General features: G+C 35.1%; 1 protein-coding gene across 2 annotated transcripts in view; it reads right to left on the bottom strand.

Moving 5' to 3' along the window:
• The window catches only part of fndc3ba (fibronectin type III domain containing 3Ba), a 102,479-nt gene that overhangs the window by 11,962 nt on the left and 62,974 nt on the right, over positions 1–27,543 (bottom strand). For both annotated transcript variants that reach the window (XM_028438340.1, XM_028438341.1), the window contains exons 8-23: positions 17,938–17,996; positions 15,516–15,667; positions 15,360–15,419; positions 15,136–15,274; positions 14,152–14,205; positions 13,952–14,076; positions 13,188–13,362; positions 12,510–12,596; positions 11,319–11,454; positions 10,566–10,637; positions 9,380–9,498; positions 7,513–7,618; positions 7,198–7,376; positions 6,340–6,453; positions 5,072–5,221; positions 2,272–2,552 (exon numbers count right to left, since the gene is read on the bottom strand). In XM_028438340.1, the coding sequence (XP_028294141.1) occupies positions 2,272–2,552; positions 5,072–5,221; positions 6,340–6,453; positions 7,198–7,376; positions 7,513–7,618; positions 9,380–9,498; positions 10,566–10,637; positions 11,319–11,454; positions 12,510–12,596; positions 13,188–13,362; positions 13,952–14,076; positions 14,152–14,205; positions 15,136–15,274; positions 15,360–15,419; positions 15,516–15,667; positions 17,938–17,996 (2,008 nt within the window). The remainder of the gene's footprint in view (positions 1–2,271; positions 2,553–5,071; positions 5,222–6,339; positions 6,454–7,197; positions 7,377–7,512; positions 7,619–9,379; positions 9,499–10,565; positions 10,638–11,318; positions 11,455–12,509; positions 12,597–13,187; positions 13,363–13,951; positions 14,077–14,151; positions 14,206–15,135; positions 15,275–15,359; positions 15,420–15,515; positions 15,668–17,937; positions 17,997–27,543) is intronic.

Here is a 27,543-nt window from a genome sequence, read left to right as displayed (position 1 = left end):
ACACACGCACACACAGGAAGCATCTACTGATTACAAATATCAGGCTGAAATGGATTTTCTATTCCCTAAACTCTCCTTCCTGGAATCCGTTTGTTTTTCCTCAATGTTAAAAATATCTTATGACCTGCTTAGCATCCCCGCACGGAGACGCTCACCTTGTTAGCGTCCATCGCCACATAATTACACATTCCCGTCACTGTAACCTTTCAGTAGAATTCATGAAGCCAAGTAAAGTCAGAATAGAAAGGGCAGCTTTCACCAATCCTCACACTAATTAATACACTGCAAGGAACGCTGTGAAAACATCAGAGGATGCCCCGATGACTGCAAAAATACACAAAACCATGACAAAAACACCGTAAATCATGACAAAAATACAAAAAACAACAACAAAACGTCAACAGAACTACGCAAAAAAACACAATAAATCACAAAAACACACAAAATGACAACAGAAATATATCTATATATATATATATATATATACTGTATACATTAGCCTTTATTTATTTAGTCAGGAGAACCACATTGAGATTAAATATCTCTTTTATAAATGTGTCAACGCCTATTAAAGACAACAGAAATACACAAAATGACTCAAAAAACACACAAAACAACAAAAACTAAATATTACCAACAGTAAAAAACAGCAACAAAACACACTAAAATATAAAAAAATTAGTACAAAAATAGAAACAACAAAACATACTCCAAAAAGACACCAAATGACAACAAAAATACACAAAAAGACAAAAGAAAATTATGCAAACTCCTTATTATGTCCTGTGTTAATGCTCTGATTGGTCATTATTCTAATGTTGATGTGAATGTTGGTCATGTGACCCTCAGATCAGATGTGTGTGATACAAGTTGTGTAAGTGATGGTACAGTTGGAAAAGGCTGTTTTAAATCAAATATAAATATAAATGTAGTAGTGCTGTACGATTGTCTCTGAAAAATCAACATCTTTGAATTTGTTCCAAACACAAAGTGAGCAGCGAGTGAAGTGAAAACACCATGAACGCTCTCTATTGTGTGACATAAATAAAGATGTGCAGCTCAATTATAAATAACAAGCAGCGTTTATGGCTGACACACACGCACGCACACACACGCACACGCACACACACACACACTTAAGTGCACAGTGTTCTACCTGTGATTATGCAAGAGAGCAGAGTGACATTGGCACAAAAACAAGCTGAGAATGAAAACAATGAGGTGGAGGTGAGTGATTCTGATCCTGCAAACACACACACACACACACACACACACACACACACACACACACACACACACACACACACACACACACACACACACACACACACACACACACACACACACACACACACACACACACACACACACACACACTAAAACCAGCTCTGTTCACTCACTAAATCACTGCTATTATATACATTATATAATGTGATTTAACAAAGTGCAGGGATGGGCGACTTTTATCACAAATCTTTGTTCATTTTGGATATTTTTTTGACATTTTTTATATTTTTCTGCCATTTTGAGTGTTTTTGCTGTTGTTTCGAGTGTTATTGGAGTCGTTTTCTGAATTTTGTTGTTGTTTTGTCTATTTTTCTGCCATTTTGTACGTTTTTGTTTTGTAAATTTTTCTCGTTTTGTGTATTTTTGTTGTTTTTTGTGTGCTATTGGAGTTGGTTTGTGTATTTTTGACGTGTGTGCATTTATTTCTCTATTATTTTGTGTGTTTTTGTTTCAACTGTTTTTAAAATAATTTTGAGTGTTTTTGTTGTTGTTTTGTAAGTTTTTCTGCTTTTGCTGTTTTGTGTTTTTCATTTGTTGTCTTTTTGTGTGTGTTTTATAGCTATTTTTTATTACTGCTGTCATGTTGTACACAGAATGTGTTGTTTTGTGTGTCTTTGTAGTAATTTTTTTGTGTTTAAGTGGTTTCTTTAAGTTATTTTGTGTAATTCAGAATTTTGTTTGTTGTTACTTTGTGTACTTTTATGACATTCTGGGCATTTTATGTGTTATGTTAGTGTTTTTGTGTATTTTTGATTTTGTATGTTGTTTTGTGATTTTTGTTGTCTTTTTGTATATTTTTCACCGAGGGATGCCCATGTGGCCTCTGGGCCGCCTGTTGCCTATATTTGTAGCGTGACGAGATAATTGAAACTGAAAGATTTCAACAATATTTAACATTTAGTGACATTTTTCATACATTCATTTGTAGAAAAGCCCCACATACACAGTGATCAAGTTTGAAATGTTGATAAAGTTCATAAGTACCTGTAGGCGGTGTCTGGATGTAGACCTGTGACCACGTGACTCGTTCCTGATTCAACGATGATGGTTTGGTCGTCCACGGCGATGACGTAACAGCTGATCTCAGCCCCGTTATTGTTAGGCTCCTCCCACTTCAGACAGAGGCAGGTGGACGGGGAGTAGCCCACGTCAAAGGATGTGGGCGGGTCCAGCAGGGTGAGGGACGAGACCTGGTCTGGGTTTGTAGCGGGGGTCCGAAAACTTGCCTGTTCACTGTAGGGGCCGGCGCCGGCTTGGTTTACCGCCTGAATCACAAGAAAACACAACAAAATCACACAAAAACTAGTCCAAAATAAAAATAAACAACAACAAAAGGACAACAGAAATATGCACAATGAGAAAAAAAACCAAAATGACAAAAACATGTTAAATTACAAGAAAATGTACAACATTTTTGTGTGCTTTTGTTGTTTTGCAGTCATTTTGTGTCTTTTCTCATCATTTTCTGTCTGTTTTGGAGTCTTTTTGTGTGTTTTTACTTTCAGTTTGGTATTTTTTTGGTCATTTCATGTTTTTTTTTTTTTATTGCTGTGTGTATTATTGGAGTCATTTTGTGTGTTTTAGAATTATGTTGTGAATTTTTGGCGCCGTTGTGTATATTTTACATTCATTTTGCGTGCTTTTATTGTTTTGTGTGTTTTTTATTGTTTTGTGTACTTTGGAGTCATTTTGTGGGGGTTTTCTTGCCGTTTTGTATATTTTATGGTAATTTTGTGTAGTTTTGTTGTGTTTATTATTGGAGTCCTTTTCTCAGTGTTTTGTAGTCTTTTGGGTGTTTTATGTCTTGCTGTTTTGTATATTCTCATTTGTATTTTTTTGTGTTATTGGAGTAGTTTTGTGTTATTTTAGTTGTGTTTTTTTACATTTTACTGTCATTTTGTGAGCTTTGTATGTTGTCATTTTGCGTGTTTGATCATTTTGTCGCTGTTTTGTATATTTAACTGTCATTTTGCATACTTTTGTTTTTAATATGTTTTTGAACTAATTTTGTCTTTTTTAATGTTGTTTCGTGTGTTTTGGAGTCTTTAGTGTACTTTGATTGTCGTCTTGTGTGTATTGAGTCGTTTTTTCTGGCGATTTTGTACAGTTTTGTATCATTTTGTGAATTTTTGTATATTTTACTCATATTTTGTGTGTTTCGAGCTGTTAAACTCAAATATGGAGCAACTTAATCTAAAGTTGGCCAGAGATTTTAGCAATTTTTAACCCCTAGTTTGCCCTTTTATGTATAACTGATAAAATACAGTATGTACAGCACTGATAATATACAAACAATAAATGACAGATGTCACTGCTGGATCTTCTCTTCAAAATACTATCATTTTATGAACTATTTTTGTGTCATTTTGAGCCATTTTGTGGAATTGTTTGTAAGAATATATTGGTACGAGAAAATACTGTGGAATTTAGACTGAAATATCTACATTTTTTATAATATTTTTTACTGAAGCTCAATCATAATCAGTTGAATAGATTTTGCTGACGTATAAATCCTATAAATCAATATCTCTATTTGTATTATTACATTTAGTGCATCCATGGCCTTCTTTTACGTCTGATTTATTGTCCCCAGGATTTAAGACTTGATTTACTTTATCTTCACTCAACCTTATAAAAGCATTATGTGTCAAACTGTGGTGGTTTGGATCAATAGTGAAACAGATCAACCAATCAGATTTCATCTGAGCTGCTCGTTTAATCTGGTTCTGGTTAAAACGTTACAAATCTTCTACGTGTACGTCAGAGCTCGTCTGTGTGTGAATGTGACCCAGGTCAAAAATATTAATAACTATAATTCAGCAGTTGTTAAAGGAACTCAAAGTTCTGAATGAGTTTTTCTCAGATTTCACGTCTCGGCCTTGTTTAGAAAAAAATGAATAAATCACATTTTATATTTTCTGACAACTTAAAATTGCAAAATGTATTTTAAGGTCTCAACAAAACGTTTCTTTTTCTATTAAACCACAGAATCAGGTTATAGTTGACTTGTAACCAGAGGGTTGCTGGTTCAAACTCCACTGTGGGTCGATGCAAAAGTGAATTGAGTTGGAAAATCTACAAACTTTAAGTCGGTCAAACACAAAAACATTATTTAAGAGTCATGTTGCATATTTTTGTCAGCGTTTTCTATGCATGATCAACATTCATGTCAACATTTAGAATAAAGAATAATCTAAGCATTTATAGAAGAAAGAACAGAGTTTGTGTATTTCTGTTAATATTTTGTGTGTTTTCTGAGTCATTTTGTGTATTTCTGTTGTCGCTTTGTGTACTTTTCTTATTATTTTGTTGGTTTTTGTTATTGTTTTGTATGATTTTTGTAGTCAGTTTGTGTTTTTAATCTTTCTTGTGTAATTTAAGTTATTTTAAATATTTTTCTGTTATTTCATTGTCTTTTTGGTAAAAATGGTCTTTTTGTGTATATTACTATAATTCTGAATATTTTCACTCTTTTTGTGTGTATTTTCCCATCATTTTTGTATTTTTAGCTTTAATTTGTGTATTTCCTCTGTGAGCTGCATAAACTCATCCTGTTTTTTATGTGTGTGTTTTTTAAATAGTATTTTATGTTGTTGTTTTCTGTCATTTTGTGTATTTTTGATGCTGTTTTATATACTTTACTTTACAGTCACTTAGTGCTTTTGTTTTTGTCGTGTGTGTTTTAGAGTCATTTTGGCTTTACTTGATTTTAAGTTGGACAAATTTGAGAACTTAAAGTCATTTAAATGAATGATGTTCATAAACGTAAGTCATTGGTTAATACCTGCAGTCTACAGCAGTATTCTGTGGCTGGCGTCAGGTCAGACAGTTCACACTGTGTAGCTGAGCCGCAGTAGATCACATCCATGGATTCATCTTCTCGTGCCCATTCCAGACGATACTCAGAGATGTCTGTACCTGAACCCTCAGGGCTCTGCAACACACACACACACAGCATAAACACACACACACAGCATAAACACAGCATATACACACACACACAGCATATACACACACACACACACACACACACACAGCATAAACACACACACACAGCATAAACACAGCATATACACACACACACAGCATATACACACGCACACACACACACACACACAGCATAAACACACAAACACACAGCATATACACACACACACATACACACACAGCATATACACACACACACAAACACACAGCATATACACACACACACAAACACACAGCATATACACACACACAGCATATACACACACACACACACAGCATAAAGACACAGCATATACACACACACAGCATAAACACACACACACAGCATAAACACAGCATATACACACACACACACACACACAGCATAAACACACATTACACACACAGCATAAACACACAGCATATACACACACACACGCACAGCATATACACACACACACGCACAGCATATACACACAAACACAAACACACAGCATATACACACAAACACACAGCATATACACACAAACACACAGCATATACACACACACACACAAACACACAGCATATACACACACACACAAACACACAGCATATACACACACACACAAACACACAGCATATACACACACACACAAACACACAGCATATACACACACACACAAACACACAGCATATACACACACACACACACACACAAACACACAGCATATACACACATACACAAACACACAGCATATACACACACACACAAACACACAGCATATACACACACACACAGCATATACACACACACACACACACACAGCATATACACACAGCATATACACACACACACACAGCATAAACACACACACACACACAGCATATACACACAAACAGACAGCATACACACACACACACAAACACACAGCATATACACACACACACACACAAACACACAGCATATACACACAAACACACAGCATATACACACACACACACAGCATATACACACACACACACACAGCATATACACACACACACACACACACACACACACACACACACACACACACACACACACACACACACACACACACACACCTCCCAGTTGAGCGTTACACAGGTGTTACTGGTGAGGGTGATGAGTGGCGCCCCACACTGGGCTGGAGGTCCAGCTGCAGTCGTCACCTCCGTTGGCTCAGAATAAGCTCCAAACTAGAACATAATAAACATTTTTAAATAAACATATTTACGCTATACGATTATATTTCAGAAAATGTTCATCATTGGACAAGGGTTGCATGAATATTATGATGAAAATAAAAAATAGAAATACTTGTCAATAATATACAGAACTATAATAGAACTAAAATAGGGCAGAAAATAAATGTGAATAGATTTACAGTAAATTAGAATAATTTCTAACAGCAGTCATCGTCAGACAGTCGCATCACATGATAGTTATTTAATAAGTAACATAAAAAAAAGTTCATGTGAGCGCATACAGTATATACTAAGTTAATATATATTTGGTATCTTTTCATGCATTTAAACCTTTTTTAACTAAAATAAATGCAGTTGGACAGAATATTTAGCCCCTGAACCTGTATAATTGTGTGTTTATTGAACTTATTTCCCATGGTTTAGCTCGTGTGTGTGTGTGTGTGTGTGTGTGTGTGTGTGTGTACGTGTGTACGTATGTATGTGTGCGTGTGCGTGTGTGTGTGTATGTGTGTGTGTGTGTATGTGTGCGTGTGCGTATGTATGTATGTGTGCGTGTGCGTGCGTGTGTGTATGTGTCCATGTGTGTATGTGTGTGTGTGTGTGTGTGCGTGTGCGTGTGCGTATGTGTATGTGTGCGTGTGTGTGTGTGTGCGTGTGTGTATGTGTGTGTATGTGTGCGTGTGTGTGTGTGTGTGTGTGTGTGTGTGTGTGTGCGATGACTCCACATTTTCTCACCCCGGCCTCATTAGCAGCTCTCAGTCTGAAACTGTAGGTGGCGCCGGGCAGTAAACTAACCACCGTGCACTGCAGCTCAGAGCCCTGGTACACCTCTGCTGCCTGGGCGTCGCCCTCACTCATCTCCAGACTGAACAACACACACTCGTCCTCACACACGTCCTCCGTCACAGGAGAGTCTGAGAAAAAAAGTCAAACACATTCGATTCAGTAACAGGAGTGAATTATTATAGAGTTATTATACAGTAGAACACCTGTAAACATAAAGTGATTAGTGACATATAACAAATAAATATAAAAGTCAAGTGAACTCACCCCATTCTAACTGCACTTCCTTATGTTTGGCTTTACCCACAATCCTCGGGGGCTGGCACGGTCCCGGTGGGATGCTTAATGTCCGCACAGGAACGCTAACTGTGCACTTAATGAGCAAAGATAAAGACAGGGAATATGAATAAATTCAATTTAGCGTATTATTTAGAATAAACGTGCAGTTTGACAATAAATATATCAAATTAAACTTTAAATATAAAGCAAAAACAGAGAAAACAACAGCAAAATGCACAAAATGGCTCCAAAAACGCCAAAATGACAAGAAAAATATATTAAAAATAGAAAAATTAAATATATAAAACGTACAAAATGATAGAAAAATACACAACTAAAATGACAATTATTACTTTTCCCCTGAAAGTCAATTCCAATTACATTCTCAATTACCAAAGTAAAGTCCTAAAACTGTAACTCGGTTACCCAGGTTTGTGTTTGATTAAATTGTAATTGACATTTTTTTTTAAAGAACTTCCATATCAATTACAATTACAAAGTCAATTACAATTAAATTATGATTACAACAGCAACAGATTCATCAATTACAATTAAGTCATAATTGTAATTAAATATCACAGACTATTGAAAGACTTCCACCCAAAAGGAATTTTATCCTCAGGGCTTGAACGTCTTCAACAGTCCGCGAATATTCAGCTACCAGAGCGTGTCAGCGCACTGTTTAAGGACCCTTAGGAGAGCTCTTCTTCTCTGCTTCATTGTCTACTACAAAACCTCAGAGTTAGAACTGTCAAACCCCTGCGTTTACAGATAATTTTTTGGGTCACAACTGTTTTTGTTCTGTAAACAAAATAGGTTTACATCGACATTTTAAAATTTTCCTGTTTTTTTTAGAGCAACCAAAAGCAGCACAAGTTGTTATTTTGACTGGAAAAGCTGTTAAATGATCTAAAAAAGCAACTAAATTATTTAAAAAGCTGCTAAATGTTGTAAAAAAAAAAACACTGTTAAATGATGTAAAAAGCTTATAAATGATGTAAAAAGCTTATAAATGATCTATAAATCTACTAAATGATCTATAAATCTACTAAATGATCAATAAATCTACTAAATGATCTATAAATCTACTAAATGATCAATAAATCTACTAAATGATCTATAAATCTACTAAATGATCAATAAATCTACTAAATGATCTATAAATCTACTAAATGATCTATAAATCTACTAAATGATCAATAAATCTACTAAATGATCTATAAATCTACTAAATGATCAATAAATCTACTAAATGATCAATAAATCAGGCTGAATGTTTCACTCTAATATAAAACAATGGGATGTTTACAGGCAGTGGGGCCTTGTGACATCATCAATCATGTGATTTAAAGATGGAGGAACACAGGCTCTAAAACTGTAAAGTCGTCCTATTTTAAAAGATAATAAAACAAATATGGTGAATAAAAACGTGTTTTATTAGATATAGATCTACGAATAAGTACTTTTAAAAGAGTTTAGGCCACATTTGTCAAAACAGTGGTGAATCCATTTTAATGAGATCCATGCTGGCAAACCAATGGTTCCCATATAAAATCAAGAAATCCAAGATGGCCACCATCTGCAATATTCATTTGAATATTTTGCCACAACTTTGGTTCTATTTGACATAGAAGCATGATCTCAGTGGCAAATGATATGTTTTCAGGGTCAAGGAATTCAATAATATATCTTAGAATAGCTTTTTGACATTTCTGCCAGGTTTATACAATTGATACACATAAAACACTGTTAAAAACAATATAAATGACATCATAAATCAAGGCTTTACCAGACATTTAAACACAGGCAGAGATGAAGCCTCCCTGATGTGTGTGTGTGTGTGTGTGTGTCTTACCGGGCTGTGTCCACCCGTGGTGATGCTACACACTCGTAGGCGGTAGAAGGTTCCAGGTGTCAGTCGCTCACACACACATTGAGTGGCTGGGCCGCTGTACGCCACCTCCCACTGGTTGGCTGCACAAAAAACACGTAACAGCGACTCAACGTTACACAAATGTAAACACACACACACACACACACGGTTATTCGTTTGTGTCTTTGGAGGATGATGAATTGTTTGTCCTCAAACAGCATCTCATTGACACAGTTTAAACGGCGTTTCAGGTGTTAATGGACGGAGTGGGCGTGTGCATGTGTGTGTGTCGCAGCACATTCACCTACATATACATATAGGTCATGTTTGTAGCACGCCTGTGTGTGTGTTGGTGTAATCTATGTTATTATTATATATGCTCAGGTTATGGTCACTGTAAAGGGTCACACACTTTTATCACAACAGGGCCACAAAACATCATTTATACAAGAAAGAACAAAGAGTTTTGTGTATATTTGTTAGTATTTTGTGTGTTTTTGTTGTCATTTTGTTCTTTTTCTGTCATTTTGTGTGTCTTTGGAGCCGTTTTGCATATTTCTGTTGTCATTTTGTTGTTTTTTTGGTATTTTTGATATTATTTATGGTGTTTTTGTTGTCGTTTTGTGTACTTTTGCTGTCAATTTGTGTTTTCAGTCCTTTTTTGTGCAATGTAACTTGTTGTTTTGAATATTTTTGTTATTTTAGTGTACTTTTTGAAGTACATTTTGTTGTCTTTGGGGTCCATTCGTGAAATTCTCTTATTATTTTGTGTGTTTTCGTCTTTTGTGAGTTCACTCAAAACTATGGTCTTAACTAGAATCATAATAACGTTGAAAAAAAAGCTAGAAATGCGGAGAAAAACAACCTAGAATTGATTAGAATCAGTAGGAGATTTATGAGGAAAAATCAACCAGTATCTAATAAGTAAAAGATTATGTGCTGCAAACTATCAACAAGTCACTTATAGATCCAAAGGTGAGCTGTGTGAATAAATACAGGCTGATATATCTGTGTTTTTATTCATAAACTAGAGAACATTTCACATTAAACTGAAGCGACGGGTGAAAAGAGGAGCCCCCCCCCCCCCCCCCCCCCCACTGTGTGTGAAAGTGAAGCTTTGAATCCTTAATAAATAAGTATAACGTGTATAATAAAGTAACGTTGGTACCTTCAGACGAACCCTCTGAGATCTCCAACAGGTAGGTGAGAGCCTCTGAGCCTCCGTTGTCCTGGGGAGGATCTGATGGAGGCACAAAAACATATTATACATTATTATTCATCAGCTTAATATTTTTATTACATTTGTTATTAGTTATTCATGTTGTGGAGATAAAACCTGATCTCACGGTTAAACTGTCACGTTCAATTATCTTTTGTTTTGTTCATTCCAACGTAATTTCCTCGTTTTTTTTTTGTGCTGCTTTTAACGAAAATATGTTTTAGATGAAAAAAACAACTAATTATACAAACTGAAGATGGTACAGCTAATAATAAGGGTTAATAAGGGTTAGGGCTGAGGGAAATAACCTCCATTAAATACTAAAAAATTAATTTAGAAAAATAAATGAATAAATACATTTATTGATTAATTAATTCAATGGAAAAAAAGTACTTAAATTTTAAAAGTTTAAATATTAATATCAAATTATAAACATTACTAAATATGTACATTAAAATAAAAAATTAAATTAAATAAAATAACAAAATCAATATTAAATACTTCAGTTTTAAAAATTGAAAAGAAAATTTGAAAATAATAAATAAAGAAAAAATAAATACATATTTGATGTTGGCACCCACAGAAAAATATAGATTTCAGTTTCACAATCCTGTTCTGTGATATAATATGACATATCAAATATTACCTCAAACATTACCTGTTACCTCATTTAATAACTAATTAGTGATCAAGTAGAATTACCCCATGTGACAGTGAATCCATCAGGCGTTGCCGCGGTAACGCAGGGCGTAGAAGGAGGGCCTGGTTTATCTGGATTGGTGGTGCACACCAACACTTCACTGGGACTGCTTTTCCCCTCCATGTTCGACGCTACGAGCTGCAGAAAAAGAAAGTGATTCCTGATCAATAACAGCTATTGATTGTTGTTCCTCTCCAGTGTCCTCCCTTCATTACTGCGTCCACAGGACAATCCATTTACACATGTTCAGGGAACCTTTAGCGTGTGTTTTCAGGGGCTTAAAATGCTTTTTAAAATGATTTCAGTCAAACACAAACAAACTGGGACAATTTGTCCTGACGTTATAATAATATCTAGCAGTAATTATGAGCTCAGCTTTTAGAGTTTCCTCCTTAATACATAGAAAGACTGGCCCTGATTTGGTCCTGTTTCACTCCCACAGAACAAAGTGATGTTAATGTTTCAAGGTAAACCAGTGAGAGACTGAGTGTTTAGAAAAAACAAGTAGTTTCACATAAAAAAAAAATAGTTTAGACAAAGATTCTCTCTTATAAACACCAACAGTTCTCTATAACTACCATTTCTTTATAAATATCGAACATTTTAGAGTTTTAAATTAAGCGAAACCACTAAAATGAAATAAACAAAGAGCAAATTAAGCTAAAAACAAAAAGAAAAATGACATAAAATGATGTAAAATGAGCATAAAACAACAAAAAACAAATAAAATGGGAAGGAAAAATATACAAAATGAATAAAAACACACAAAATGATAAAATGACTAGAAGAACACACACACACACACTGAAAACAAGAAATACACAAGACAGACAATAAGGATGCAAAAATTACACTAAAAGCACAAAAAATTACAAGCAATAACAAGAATGACTCCAAAAACATACAAAATATACAAATAAACAAAAAGTGAGTCTAAAAACAATTTAAACTAACAAAAAAAAGAAAAAAAAACAACATAAATGGACTTAATCAAGCACAAAACAACAACAAAAAAATGATAAAAAATAACCACTCTATCACAATAACAATACATAATTTAAAAAGGCCATTTATTAATGTTAAAAATAAAGTGTGGATTTTATTTTGGAAAATGTTCTAAAAATCCAACACAACGAGTGAGAGAAAAATGATTAGAAAAGATGAACTTTATTTAAATAAAATGCATAACTCACTCTGAACTTATACTGTGTGCTTCTCTTCAGCCCTTGTACAGTACAGGTCAAGTTTTCTCCAGTGTACTTTGGATGAAAGTCGTTTCCCTGTGGGAACAAAAACAATTCATTTAGAGCATCACGTCATATTGATGTTAATGTTGAAACATGCACAAATGTGATGAATATTAACCACATACAGTATATTTCATTATTTTCTACACAGGTAACTTATCTGTCCACAAGGTGAACGCACAAAAAGACATAAAATTACAGCAAACTTGCACAAAAATAACTGAAAAAGATACAAAATCAAAACAAATAATACTTACAAAATGTTAAAAAAATTGCACAAGATTACAAGAAAATCCAAAAAAAGACTCCAAAAACAGAAAATACAGAAAGTGAGTCTAAAAAAGAAAAATAGAAACAAAAAACACAAAATAACTCAAAACATTAACAACAAAATGAATAAGTTACTCCAAAACCACACAAAATGACAAATATACAAAATGACAACAGAAACACAAATGGACAACAAAAATATACAAAAATTAAAGGAAAATAATATATAAAACGAGCACAAAGACACTTTGTTCCTTCCTGGATGAAAGAGTTTAAAATAAAAATGTTTCCATCTCTGCAGTTCAATGTGTCAATAACGTGTGTGTGTGTGTGTATGTGTGTGTGTGTACGTACGCTGTTGTCCTCTTGTATTTCTAGTGTGTATTTGGGCTGCTCCTCAGTGGGGCCCCCCTCAGGACGCCCCCACTCCAGAGTGACCCAGGAGACCCCCGCCCTCACCAGCCTGGGGGCCACGGGCAGAGAGGGCAGCGTGCCCATGGTGTAGAACATCACCTCCGTACTGAAGTCACTACACAGAAAAAACACACATTTCATTCATCATCCAATCAGACGATGGAAACATGTGTTTTTAAATATCAGCAGTGAGAGAAGAAGTTCTGATCAACTACAGCCGTCCCGCGGAACGTCTCCACACCTCATAGCACCAACCACGTTCTTGAGAATTCACTCAAATGACTCGGTTCCACCTTGTACCCCTGGTGACACATCCAGAGTAATGGGCCCCATTTATATATTGGTGTGTGTCAATATTTGACTGGGCCTCAAACCAAAAATCATGCTCTGAGCGTTGATGCGTACACATCCATAGGTTATAGCTTCCATATTTCAGCCTGAAGAGTGGTGATTTTAACTGCTGGTCGAGAGAAAGTTGGAGAAAAATGATCTTTTGGAAGTTGAACAGAACTAAAAGCAGGACAGAAAGATGCAGTGTGTGCTGCAGATACCTCCTCACACCTCCCTCATTCACACACATCATGACAGTGAGAAATAAAGGAAAAATGGTTCTATGACACATGCAGAATTAGAGCCTAAAATGGGTGCACGTGTGTGTGTGTGTGTGTGTGCGTGTGTGCGTGTGTGTGTGTGTGTGTGTGTACCTGCTGCCTATGTCGTTGTGTGCAGCCACTCTAAAGGTGTATCCTGATGCTGGGAACAGTCGTGTCAGTTTACAGTGTCTCTGGATTCCAAAGTAACATTCTCTAAAAACACTGTTCTTCTTTCCCTGAGGAACAGGAAACAGGAAGTCATCCAACAACACTGAATGTGGTACATGTGATACGTCGTAACAGAGACTCACCTCATCCCACTCCAACAGGTAGTTTGTGATTTTAGATCCATTGTCTCCTGGAGGCTGTGGATGATGGAGATAAAACATTAAACATTAAATACACAAAAATGTGATCTGAGGGTCACATGATCAACATTCATGTCAGCATTGAGATGATTGTGTGGTTATATTGTGAGCTTTTTTTTTTTTTTCATCATTTTGTATATTTTTATGTCCCTTAGAAATTTTTGTTGTCATTTTATGTGTTTTTCATTTTTTTTTGAGTAATTTAATGTATTTTTATGTCAATTTGAAGAGTGTTTTCAAGTTATTTTCAGATATGTTATATTAGATATAGATGCTATACATGCATTAGTATGTGTGTGTCTATATGCATATATAGATTTATTTTATTATTATGATTTTATTTATTTTGTGTATTCTTGTTGTCATTTTCTAAGTTTTTGGAAACATTTCCCATATTTTTTATGTGGTTTTGTGTATATTTCTTTCATTTATTGTAATTTTGTGTCTTTGGAGTTATTTTAAATATTTTAAATGTTTTTTTTCTGTGTGTTTTCCTCGCCATTTTTGTGTTTAAGTGGTTGATTTGTGTGTCTTTGTTGTCATTTTATGTATTTTTTAGTTATTTTTGTTTTCGGTTTGTGCATTTTTAGAAACATTTTTCTTTATTTTTGTTGTGGTTTTGTGTATTTTTCTTTAATTTAGTGTAATTGTGTTGACATTTGCTGTGTCTTTGTAGATGTTTTGTGTATTTGCTAAACCTTTTTGTGTGTTTTTATTGTTACTTTTGTGCAATTTTGTTGACATTTTGTGCATTCTGCAATTGTTATATGTGTGTTTGGAAATATTTTGTGTATTTTTAAACATTTTTGTGTGTTTTTCTTGTTACTTTGTGAACTTTACAGTATTTCTGTACATTATGTTTGTCTTCCAACTTGTTGAATTATAATTTTTGGGGGGATTTGTACAGAATTCGTTTCTTTTTCCTACCTTCCACTGGAGGGTGAGGGAGTTCTTGTTGCGGTGGGACAGTTTGGGGTGCAGTGGGGCGTCGGGAACGCTGCAGTGCGTTTTGAACGATCCAGCCTCTGAAGACGAGCCTCTGACAGAATTATACGTCGCTGACACTCTGAAAAAAAACACGTTCAAGTCCAGCTTAAACTCTAGAGTTTCTACTTAGAAAACTCACAGAAACCGGTGGAATCATTCCTTACCGTACGTGGTAGTCCGTCCATGGCCTCAGATCTTTTAGATGGAACTCCAACTCCTCCCCGCTAACACACACACACACACACACACACACACACACACAGTGAGAGTTGTGTCACTGAAAACACGTGTGGGTGGAGGTCTTTTGTCGTCGTTTTCACCTGTAGATGAGGCGATACTTCCCGTCCCTTCCTTTATCCGACAGAGACACTTCGTAGGAGCAGGACAGTGGCATCCCATTGCTGTGCCTGTTCACCAGCCCTGCAGGGGCAGCCCACGTCAGACGGGCACTTCGGGCCTGAACATTAGACACCTGTGTGTGACAGAAGCCCCGCCCCCAGAAAAAACAATAACGCCAGTTACTCAATGAAGTCGTATTTGTGTGTTTAATCATATTTATGGTTGACGGAACCCATAAAAAATACTAATGTAACTCTTACAATATAATGTAGTACAACAGTGTGTGTGTGCGTGTGTGTGTGTGTGTGTGTGTGTGTGTGTGTGTGTGTGTGTGTGTGTGTGTGTGTGTGTGTGTGTGGGAGGGAGAAGGAAGAAAGAAAAAAAAGAAAAACTAAATAATAACAATAAATAAGTAAATTAATTCCAGCTACACTAATTGATAGATTTAGATCGAATAAAGAGATAAAATAATTAAAGAAATTAGAAATAAATTAGGAGAAAAGGAAAAAATATAAGCAAATAATAATAATAATTATTATTATTATTATAAGGACAATTATATCTATATTAATACTAATAATAATAATAATGATAGTGATAACAACAACAACAATAATAATTCATTCATTCATTAAATTAATATCATTTTGTTGTAATAATTAATATATTAATTGATTTCCTAAAGAGTGGAGGAGTATGTTATTATCAAACTACGCTTCAAACACAGAAAGGTTCAACATTTTGCACTATTATTATTATTATTATTATTATTATTATTATTATTATTATTATTATTATTATTATCATCATCATCTTATTTTGGTACTCTGTGGATCAATAAAGGCATATTTTATTTTATGTTTTATTCTATTCTATTTGTCTCCAAATGGATTTATGTGATCAAGACTTTCTGTTTAAGACGCTACTTATTAATTATAGCTGCTGGAGATGATAAAAATAATTAAATTCAAACACTTTAATGCATCAGTCAACAGGACTCCACATCCCACAATGCAATGCACCAAACTTTTCCCATAATGTCAATAAACGAGAGTTTAGATCAAAAACACACTTTAAACCTTTTTTAGCAGATGATCATTAATTTGTGTCTTTATCTGATAAAAAAACATTGTTGACAACAGCTTTAAAATTGATCATATTAATTGAAATACTAAAATATATTTTTGATCCTATTTATGAGCACTATTTAAATCTCTGAGGTTAATGGAATCATTTCTCCTCCTCATTCATTTACAAACCTCATTAAAAACATTGAATTAGCCAAACTCTTCTATTGTGTATATTTCTATATTTCTGCTGCTCTCTCCTCACTTCTCTGCAGATGCACCGACGCCACAGAATATTGTGAACATTCGTACGTGATGCATTTCCTCAATAACATCTCGTGTCTGTCTGAGTTTCCATCGGATCCTTCAACAGGAAACGCGTGTTATTGGTTTGAATGGAACAGGTATTGAACCTTTATTAGTAATTGAACATGACGTTAAACAGCAACACGGTGCAGGTTAAGATACATTGATTTAATCAACACATAATGTGTGTTTGTCTTTTTACTCAGCATTTCAACCTCGATTGGAAGCAAATCTTCTTTTTTATTTGATTTATAAATGCTACAGTTTTAAATAAGATTCACAAATGTACACAAAAATGACTCCAAAACCACAGAGTATGGCAAAAAAACACACAAAGAGAGAAAAATATGACAAATACATTTACAAACACAACAAATAAACACAAAAATGACTCCAAAATTACAAGTAACGGCAACAAAAAAACACAAAATGAGAGAAAAATATTCAAAATGACAAATACATTTACAAAGACAACAAATGTACACAAAAATCACTCAAACACACAAAAAAACAAAAACACAAAATGAGAGAAAAGAATAAAATAATGAGTCCAAAACAACAAAAATACACAAAAATGACTCACAACACACAAAACAACTAAAACGATAAACTTCAAAATGACAGAAAAATATACAAAATGACGTCAAAAACACACAAAACAATGACAGAAATAAACAAAGCAACAGCATAAAACATTTAATGATAAAAAATACACAAAACGACAACAAAAAGACATGAAATGACAACAATATTACACATTAGATTAGATTGTACTTCAATAATCCAACAAAAACAAGGAAATGTCCATGTTACACATACAATATACATATATGTGATAAATGTAGGATTGGCGTAAAATGTTAAATGTTAATATTGCACATGATTAAAAAACTGTTTTGTATGTAAAAAAACAAAATCCTTAAAAAGTGAATGAGCAAAAACAGACCAATGCTGCTCTCTAGTGGTCACAGTGAGAATCTACCACAGCGGTGTGTGTGTGTGTGTGTGTGTGTGTGTGTGTTACACTGACCTGTGGTTTGTCGATTGTTGACAGCATGTCTTGAATGCGTTTTGCCTCTAAATCATGATCTAAAGGAAACAGAAAAACAAACACGTGTAAATTATTTATGCATTAAAAACAGTTAATCAAAATAAAGAGTTTAAAGCTGCGTGTGCAGTAATACGCCACTAAGTAGAAATCAGACAAAAAAATTTACATAATGTACACAAAAGCTGCACAGTTAGAACAAATACATACAAAATGAATCAAAAAACACAAAATGAAAAAAAAGTACACAAAAACACTATCAAGTACAAAAACGTTTCACAAACAAACAAACTGCTTATGAACTAAGACATAATAATGTGTTTATACAAAAAAGGTTAAATCTAACATTGGAAAATGCATCACTGAGCTATTACCAGCTGGAATAACCTTGATGTAGAGACAAAACAAGCTGCAAACTTGACGAGATATAAAGAAAAAACTCAGAACACATTCTTACACAAATACAAGATCAACGAGATGGAATTTATCAACTGGTCAATGAACACAATCGACTCGAACAGAAGATCACAACAAGACCAACCAGCGTGTCCAAATGAGACACTCCCACGTGGTAAAGAAGATGAACAACGATGGAGAGGAGGAGGAATGAAAAAAGACAACACTGACTACAGAGAATACATCCTACATCAGAACAACCACAGACTGTTTGACCAGAGAGACAAGCTTTGATGTAAACTTCCTGTGTTCAAAACGGGACTTAGATTAGCAAACTGCTTCTCTCGTCTGCTTTTTCAGCATGGACAAAAAAAAAAAAAAAAAGGAATATTATAACTTCTGTGAATGCAACCATGTCAGAAATAAACTGAATAAATAAACACAAAACAAAAACAATTATACACAAGAAATTACACAGAACACAAAATGACAGAGAAATTTACTAAACAGCAAAAAAGCAGGTTAAAATGAAAACAAATATATGCAAAATGACTCCAAAACAAAATTCACAAAATGAGAAAAAATATACAAATTATAAAAAAAAACGACTCACAAATGCTGTATACAAAATTACAGAGAAATTTACTAAATGTCTAAAAAAAATTACACAAAATGTCTCCAAAATCACCCCATGCCCACCCCCCCCCCCTCCCCCCCCAACAGCCGAGCAACCCCTCAGACGCCCCCAAGATCCCAAGCTGAGAGGCAGCCACCGCCCCCCACATACACATCCGAAGGAGCCGAGGACCCAGCGCACCCCGCCACCGACCCCACGGTCCCAAAGCCCCCCACCAACATCCAAAATCATCAAATATACACAAATATACACAAAAATTAGTCTAAAAACACAGGGAATGAGAGAAAAATATACAAAATGACAGAAAAAAAGGTTATGATGAGTGACTTTGATTCATAGTGTAGGAAACACACACACACACACACACACACACACACACACACACACACACACACACACACACACACACACACACACACACACACACACACACACACACACACACACACACACACACACACACACACACACACACACACACACACACACACACACACGTTTCAAGGTGATTTAGTGAGCGCTCGAGGGTCAATACGAGGGTGAACGTGTGCGCACGTGTTTGGGTAATGGAAGTCATTCCTCAGTCTGTGTGTGTGTGTGTGTGTGTGTGTGTGTGACAGTCTGTAATGGGTGTGTGTGGAACATTTGTGTGAGTGTTGCAGACGTGAATCAACACACACACACATAACTGAACGTCTGATTGTGTGTGTGTGTGTGTGTGTGTGTGTGTGTGTGCAGGTGATTACTTTGCCTGGAGGAAAACCTATGAGTCATGGCAACAGTGACGTCATGGAGCCACAACCTCAGTTTGACCCCCGAGTGTGTGACTGTGTGTTAGAATCACAACGTGTGTGTGTATCATGTTACAGTAGACTGGTGGTGACCAGTCAGAGCTGTGTGTGTGTGTGTGTGTGTGTGTGTGTGTTGCTTTAACAACAGCTGACTAACACATGCTAATTAGCGCTCTTTCTACTATTTTCTTTTCTTTTTTACACACACTTGTCATCTATTTTTTAATCCAATAAAAACACGCACAGAGCCACAAATTAAGAGTTTAGACGAGATGTAGGCAACTGGAGGCATAAATGCATAAAATTAATTAAAAATATATATATATATAATTACAGAAAAATACACTATAGGACTTAAGAACACAAAATGAACCCTGAAACACACAAAACAACACAAACAAAACACCAAATGAGAGAAAAATTAAAAAAAAAATCCAGAAAAATGACTTACAATTACAACAAATATACACAAAAATCACTCCAAAATCCTAAAATTACAACAAATTCACACAAGAACAAAAACGCACAAAACAACAACAGAAACATACAAGGCAACCGCAAAAATACATAACAATTACTACAAAAACACACAAAATGACATAAAGAAAATACACAAAATGACAAGGTTAACACACCAAACAACAGTCCCTTTATTTAAATAAATCCAGTAATTATTTCCCTCATTGATGTCGTCACAGACTCAGATATTGACAGACCATCATAACTCCAGCTGCTGGAGCAACTTCCTGTCCTCATCTGACCTCACTTCCTGTCTGCATCTGTGTGTGTTTGATTAGTGAGGGCGGCCAGACGGAGAGTGTGAGCACAGCAGATAGAGGAGAGGAAAAAAAGAGACAGGGGTGTGAGCGAGGGAGGGTGGGCGGGGCATGTGGAGGACGAGAGAGGGAGAGAGAGGACCAGAGGACGCTGAAGGACGGGCGAGTGTCGTCTGGGTAACAGATTAGATTCAAAGCTGGAGGAAACAGAGGAATTAGAAAGTGGTAAAAACAGACCATGGATGAAAGGAGAGAAGGAGGAGTTTTAATAAATCAAAGCCCAATAACTCAGGGGGCGCTAGTGAAATAGATCCAGTAATCAAACAGGAAGTTACACCCATAATCAGGAATACTACTTCCTGATTAGTCCCAGGAAGAATTAAGGCTTTTTATTTATTTGAAGTTGTATTGTAATAAAGGCACATTTTTTACCCTTTTTTAAGGTAATTAGTATTTATTTAAAAATAAAAATGAATTAAAAGCTACAGAAACTTGAGAAAACAATGAATGATTAACTTTGCTGACTTTAGAAATGTGACCATTTTCAAAATACTTTTTAATGTTTTTATTTTCTTAACTTTGCAACATGCCAGAACAAAGTAATAATGTTGTTAGTTTACTAATTTAGAAGTAAAGCCGAGATATATTTAATGTTGTTTATTGATTAACTTATATATATACATATAACATATATATGTATATGTTTTTTTTTTCAAATTAAAATATCACATTATCTCAAACTTAATTCTAAATTTTCACTTTCTCAAATATAAATCTAGTTTAAACAAATTCAGTATAAAAATATCCAAGTTGATTCACTTTGTGCGCTCGCTAACCTTGGCTACTCGTAACGTTATATAAAAACATAATTAAAAAATAATAATAGAAAGAAAGAGAAAAGTCTCTGGGGTCACCATGACTGTGATATTTAAAATGGGGTCACGACCCAAAAAAAGGCTGAGAACCACGGATTTAATGCATCACAGCCTCATTTCTATTGTTTCCATTACTTTAACTTTTATAGTTGTTTCATTATAAACCTTTGTTTTGGGTTATTTCAGCTCATGTGAGCAATAAATGTTATTATTCAATGTTCCTGCAGTTTTCTGTTTTCATTTAGTTATGTCTCAGAAAAAAAACATTTTTTGTTTGTTTTTTGTTAGAAGAAGAAGAAGAAGAAGAAGAAGAAGAAGAAGAAGAAGAAGAAGAAGAAGGTTCTTAGACTCACTCTGTCTGAATTGGGACAGAAAAAAAACCACCTTCGAGGCTGAAGAAAGAATGTGAAAAATGTGGCGATGGCTGCTGACCCCCCCCCCATACCCCCCCCACCCCCCACTACACCCTCCCTATCAAAAATGCACAATTGGCCACAGGACGCGTCACACTGAAGGAGAAACAGTGAAATGTGCCTCTAATTAAAAGTGAACAAAGTAAAGTGGTGGGACGCGAAGTAACGAGAAGAAGAAGAAGAAAAAAGGAAAATGGAGGCACAGACCTCGAATTCCACACTTTTATCATCCACTGCATAGTGAGCATTCCATCTGCTCAGCAGCTGGGACACACACACCACACACACACACCACACACACACACACACACGCACACACACACACACACGCACACGCACACACACACGCACACCACACACACGCACACACACACACACGTACACACACACACCACACACACACACACACACACACACACGCACACACACACACGCACACACACACACGCACACGCACACACATACACACACACACACGCACACACCACACACGCACACGCACACGCACACACATACACACACACGCACACACATACACACACACACGCACACACACACACACACACACACACACACACACATACACACACACACACACACACACACAGCAGGGTAATTGAAGAACCAACCCAACAAAAATAAAGATAAATAAAGATCGATTGATTACGAACCAAGATATGAATTTTTAAATCTTTGCCATTGATGAGAATTTTAATTTATTTTTTATTTTTATTTTTCAAACTGATGCAGTTTTTTAGTTTCAGTTTATTTATTTATTTATGTAAATCTTCAAACATTAAACACAATTTAAAAATATATAACAAATGTGAAACAGGCAGAAATGTTTAAATGCCCAAAATAAATCATTACAATCAAGTTATTTTTCTCAATAATATTAATACATAAAATAAATGCAAACATTCAACAAAATAAAGTTATGTTGTTTTTCAAATAATGCTAAACTAAAAATTTAAAAAAAATATATATATATATATACACACATACACTTTTTTTAATATACAACATTTAACTAAGAACACTTTATACTCTTACAAAACATATTTCTACTGCTTTACATAACTCTCTAAAATATATTGTTACATTTTCTTTTTCAAAGTAAAGTGTCACACCTTTTTATTTCTTTATCTACATTATTATTTACATGAAGTAAAACCTAGAACAGGTATATTCCTTTAACTTCTAAAATAAACCTACATAAGTTACATACGCTGTATTTGCACGATTTTAAACATTATCTGTTATTTTCAGGTAAAATAAACGGTACAAAAGTAAAAGCACTGTTACTTTATAATATAATTACTCAACATAAAAGTTAAAGTATTCTATAAAACTAAGTACTTGAGTAAGAGTAAAAGTGTGAAAAAACTACGCAAGTAGTGAAAAACTTCAAATACAATTTATTACTTTTATAATTAAGCATCAGTCACTGAATGAGAGGCTTGGATTTATTCATAAAAATAAAAAAATGTATAAAAGAAATAGAATAAACCAGAGGTTCCAAACTTATTTCACATATTTCTGGTGACCCCAGAAACTACTTTAAATATAAAATTAGTTTTTTCATTATACTTTTTACTGTGTTACAAACATGGCCGGCCCAGCCTATACGCAGACGAAGCGGCTCCTTAGGCCCCAGGCCACTAGGGGGCCCCCAGGCCACTAGAGGGCCCCCAGGCCACTAGGGGGCCCCCTGACCACTAGGGGGCCCCCTGACCACTAGAGCACCCCCTGACCACTAGAGGGCCCCCAGGCCACTAGAGGGCCCCCTGACCACTAGAGCACCCCCAGGCCACTAGAGGGCCCCCTGACCACTAGAGGGCCCCCTGACCACTAGAGCACCCCCAGGCCACTAGAGGGCCCCCAGGCCACTAGAGCACCCCCTGACCACTACAGCGCCCCCAGGCGACTAGAGGGCACCCAACCTGGCAACCCCACTTGCACGTTAATAATATCCTGCTTTGTTTATCAATCGTTCTGCCTTTTTTTTTTGCAATAAAACGATATCATTATCAATGTTCTTAACAGTTGTTCTACACAGTACGTCATAAATGTCAATATCAAAGTACAATACAATGTAACTAAGTGCATCTTTTGTTTTATGTGTTGACCCAGAATCAGTATATTATTATATACTATTATTTATTTGTATTTCTAAACACATTCACTCACTGTTGACTGAATGTATTTCTTAGAAAGCAGAAGTTTCTCCATTATTTTTACCAAAAAAGGCTCAGATTTTCTTATCGTTCCTGTGTATAAACGTACTGGTGCTGTGAACCCATGTCAGCCTGTTAGAGATTAGAGCCTCCATGCGTTTCTCACAAACCCTGACCCCATTCGACCCTGTTCAGCCAAAACAAATGTGGAGAAACTGCTGCAGCCGCAGTGGAAAACAAATGTAGACACAGATCCAGATCCATAAGAAGAGGATTTAAGAACAGAAAATAAATCACATGTTAATATTCAGATAAAAATGGATTTATTACATCAAATATTCTTAAAAAGTTAATTATAACATATTCACATTACATTTATTATAAATTATTGATTATTATTTAGTATTATATATTTGTTTGTGTAAATATTGTTGCATAAATAGAATAATTCAATCCTTTATATTATATTTATTTTTACACTATTTATTATAAATTATTTTTTATGTAATTATATACTATTATATTATACTTAATATTGTAAAAATTGTTGGGTAAATAGAATAATTAAATTTTATACATATTTACATTATATTCATTATATATCATTATATTAACTTGTACTTTATATTATACATTGTTTATGTTTGTGTGTGTAAACACTGTTATAATAATAACAGTGTTTATTTCTTTATATTTATATTCTATACATATTTATTTCTTCATTATTCATTATATATTATTTCATTATTTCCTATTGTACTTAATATTAAATAGTCATATTTGTGTGTAAGTAAATATTGTTGGGTAAATAGAATAATTCAATCCTTTATATCGTATTTATATTCCATACATATTTCATATTTATATTGATTATAAATTATTCTATCATTTTCATGATATATTATTATATCAATTTACATTATACTTAATATTATATATAACATTAATGTTTGTGTGCATGTAAATAGATCCAAGTCCTTTATATTACACTTATGTTTTATGTATATTATATTTGTATATTGTATTTGATCTGAGGGTCACATGATCAACATTTATGTCAGCATTAGAATAACGACCAATCAGAGCATTAACACAGGGTTTGTGTGTCTGCGATTCTTTTGAGTGAGAGTTTGTAAAGGTGAGGCGTGAACGCTCGTGGGAGGAACAGAAGTTTACAACAACCCCAAAAAACTCGACCCAACATGGTGGACGCAGCGTTTTAACTGCTTTGGCCCTAAATTACAGCGACGTCGCAGTAAAAATGGAGGAGTTGAGAAAGTCCATCTGTTTCTGAAGCTTTTTCCTAACATTTTTTGGGAGAGAGAGAGAGAGAGAGAGAGAGAGAGAGAGAGAGAGAGTGTGTCTGTGGTGGTGATGATCTAGAGCCAAGATGGAGAAATAGAGGGGACAGAACCCACATCTGTTTCTGCTCAGCACTGAGGAAGAAGAAGAAGAAGAAGAAGAAGGGCCTGAAGGGCTGAGTTTACTGGTGATCACCTCCCCTGGTACTGGGGCGAATACACAACAACAGAAATACGACAGGAACATTAACGTCAGTCTCATCATCTGATGTATTTTTGCTCTTTTATTCACACAGTTGGAAAAATTGCCAGTAAAATAATTTTAGGGATTTTCTGTGATTGCGGAAAACATGGAATTTGCGAATTTTCTCTAATCTTGATTTAAAATCAGCTCCAACATGACACCGTGATGCCTCACATGCATGTTTGGGGACAACATCACACATTTACGTTCTATTTTTACTTGGAAAACTGGCACCTGAATGTTTAGAGACTAAATGGATAAATCCGCTTATAATCTCGTTTAAAATCTCATGCTACGTAATCACACGGTGGGCTGTGCGCTATTTCGTACAAAATGAAACGGAACATATAATCGACTATTTAACAAGGACTAAACCAGTGGTTCCCAAACTGGGGGGGGGCACCCTCTTGGTGGGGGCGTAATGTCACAGTATGGGAGGCATGAGGGTCTTGAGCATGAAAAATAGAAGATGTTTTTTCCTTTCACTTTATTAATAAAATAAATTAATAAATATTACGGTTCTAAAATATGTGATTGCAAATTTTATGTATTTTTTTTGAGATATAAAGAATAGTCCATTTTTTCCCCCATTTTATTGCAATGGGGGGGCAGCAGAAAGAATTTAGGAACCACTGGACTAAACATTTACACATTATTTTTTAATGGAAAAAACTGGTAACTGAATGTTTAGCAAATGTAGCAAACCGACAAATTATATCAAAATCCACTCAGAATCGCGTTTAAAATCTGTAAATGTAACACATATTCTCCCAAACTTCAAAACTGGGGGGCGCATTACGTTACGACAGAATGGCCTTGAGCATGAAAATGTATTTTCGCCTTTTTTTCCACTTGGTTGGAAAAAATCACCAGCCAAATAATTTTAAAGACTTATTTCTGTGGTCGCAAAAAACGCGTTATTCACATTCTGAAACAGAAAAAGCAACTCGACCTGTTTTTCCCCCTTACTTTATTTCAAACCAGGCCCCAAAATGACGTGGAAACACCTCATGTGCGTGTTTGGGGACAACGTCACACATTTACACTATTATTCCAACAGAAAACTGTTGTTTAGCGAATGTAGCAAATGAACAAATTGTGTCAAAATACACCCATAATCTCACATGGCAGCAAAATGTAATGGAACATATAATCGACTACGTAACATGGACTAAACTATTGGTTCCCAAACAAGGAGGGGGCGTGGCTTGACGTCACAACAGGGCGAGCACAAGGGCCTTGAGCATTAAAAATAGAATTTTTTTATTCTTTGTACTTTATTAGTAAAGTGATTGATTACTGTTCTAAAATATGACAAATTTATGAGATTTTTTCCCCCAAAAATTCACTTTTTTTTTACTCATTTTCTTGCGATGGTGGGGCAGGGTCTGAGAGTTTGGGAACATGAAACATTTACACAATGTTTTAATGAAAAACTGGCGACTGTTTAGCGTATGTAGTAAACGCTGCTCATAATCCAAATCTCACACTACGTAATGACACGGCGCTATTTCTTGCAAAATGAAATGCAAAATATAATCGACTAAATAACACAGACTTAATAAGTGGTTCCCAAACTTGAGGGGCGCCCCCTTGAAGGGGGCATGAAAAATAGCAATTCTTGTTTCTTTGCACTTTATTCTTTATTAATAAAGAGATTTATTACAGCTCAAAAATATGTGATTGCAAATTTTATGTTATTTTTATGAGATTTAAAGAAAAATAGTCCACGTTTTATTTTTCTTCCAAAGAATGTCACTTTTTTCTTTTTTTTTTACAATCTTGTTGCGATGGGGGGGCGGGGTCTGAGAGTTTTTAGGGTTAATTTCAACTGAAACAAAATTGAGGACATTTTCTAGGGTTTTTGTTGCGTGTGTGTTTGTGTACATCGACCTGATGCCTTTGTGTGTGTGCTACATTTAGCTGACTCTTAGCCTGATCTCCAGCGGTGCAGTGGGACCCCAGCAGACCCCCCAAC

The sequence above is a fragment of the Gouania willdenowi genome, chromosome 22 (assembly GCF_900634775.1).
Source record: "Gouania willdenowi chromosome 22, fGouWil2.1, whole genome shotgun sequence".
Lineage (NCBI taxonomy): Eukaryota > Metazoa > Chordata > Actinopteri > Blenniiformes > Gobiesocidae > Gouania > Gouania willdenowi.
The sequence above is the reverse complement of the archived record's forward strand: the minus strand, read 5'-3'. Positions and strand labels throughout refer to the sequence as shown.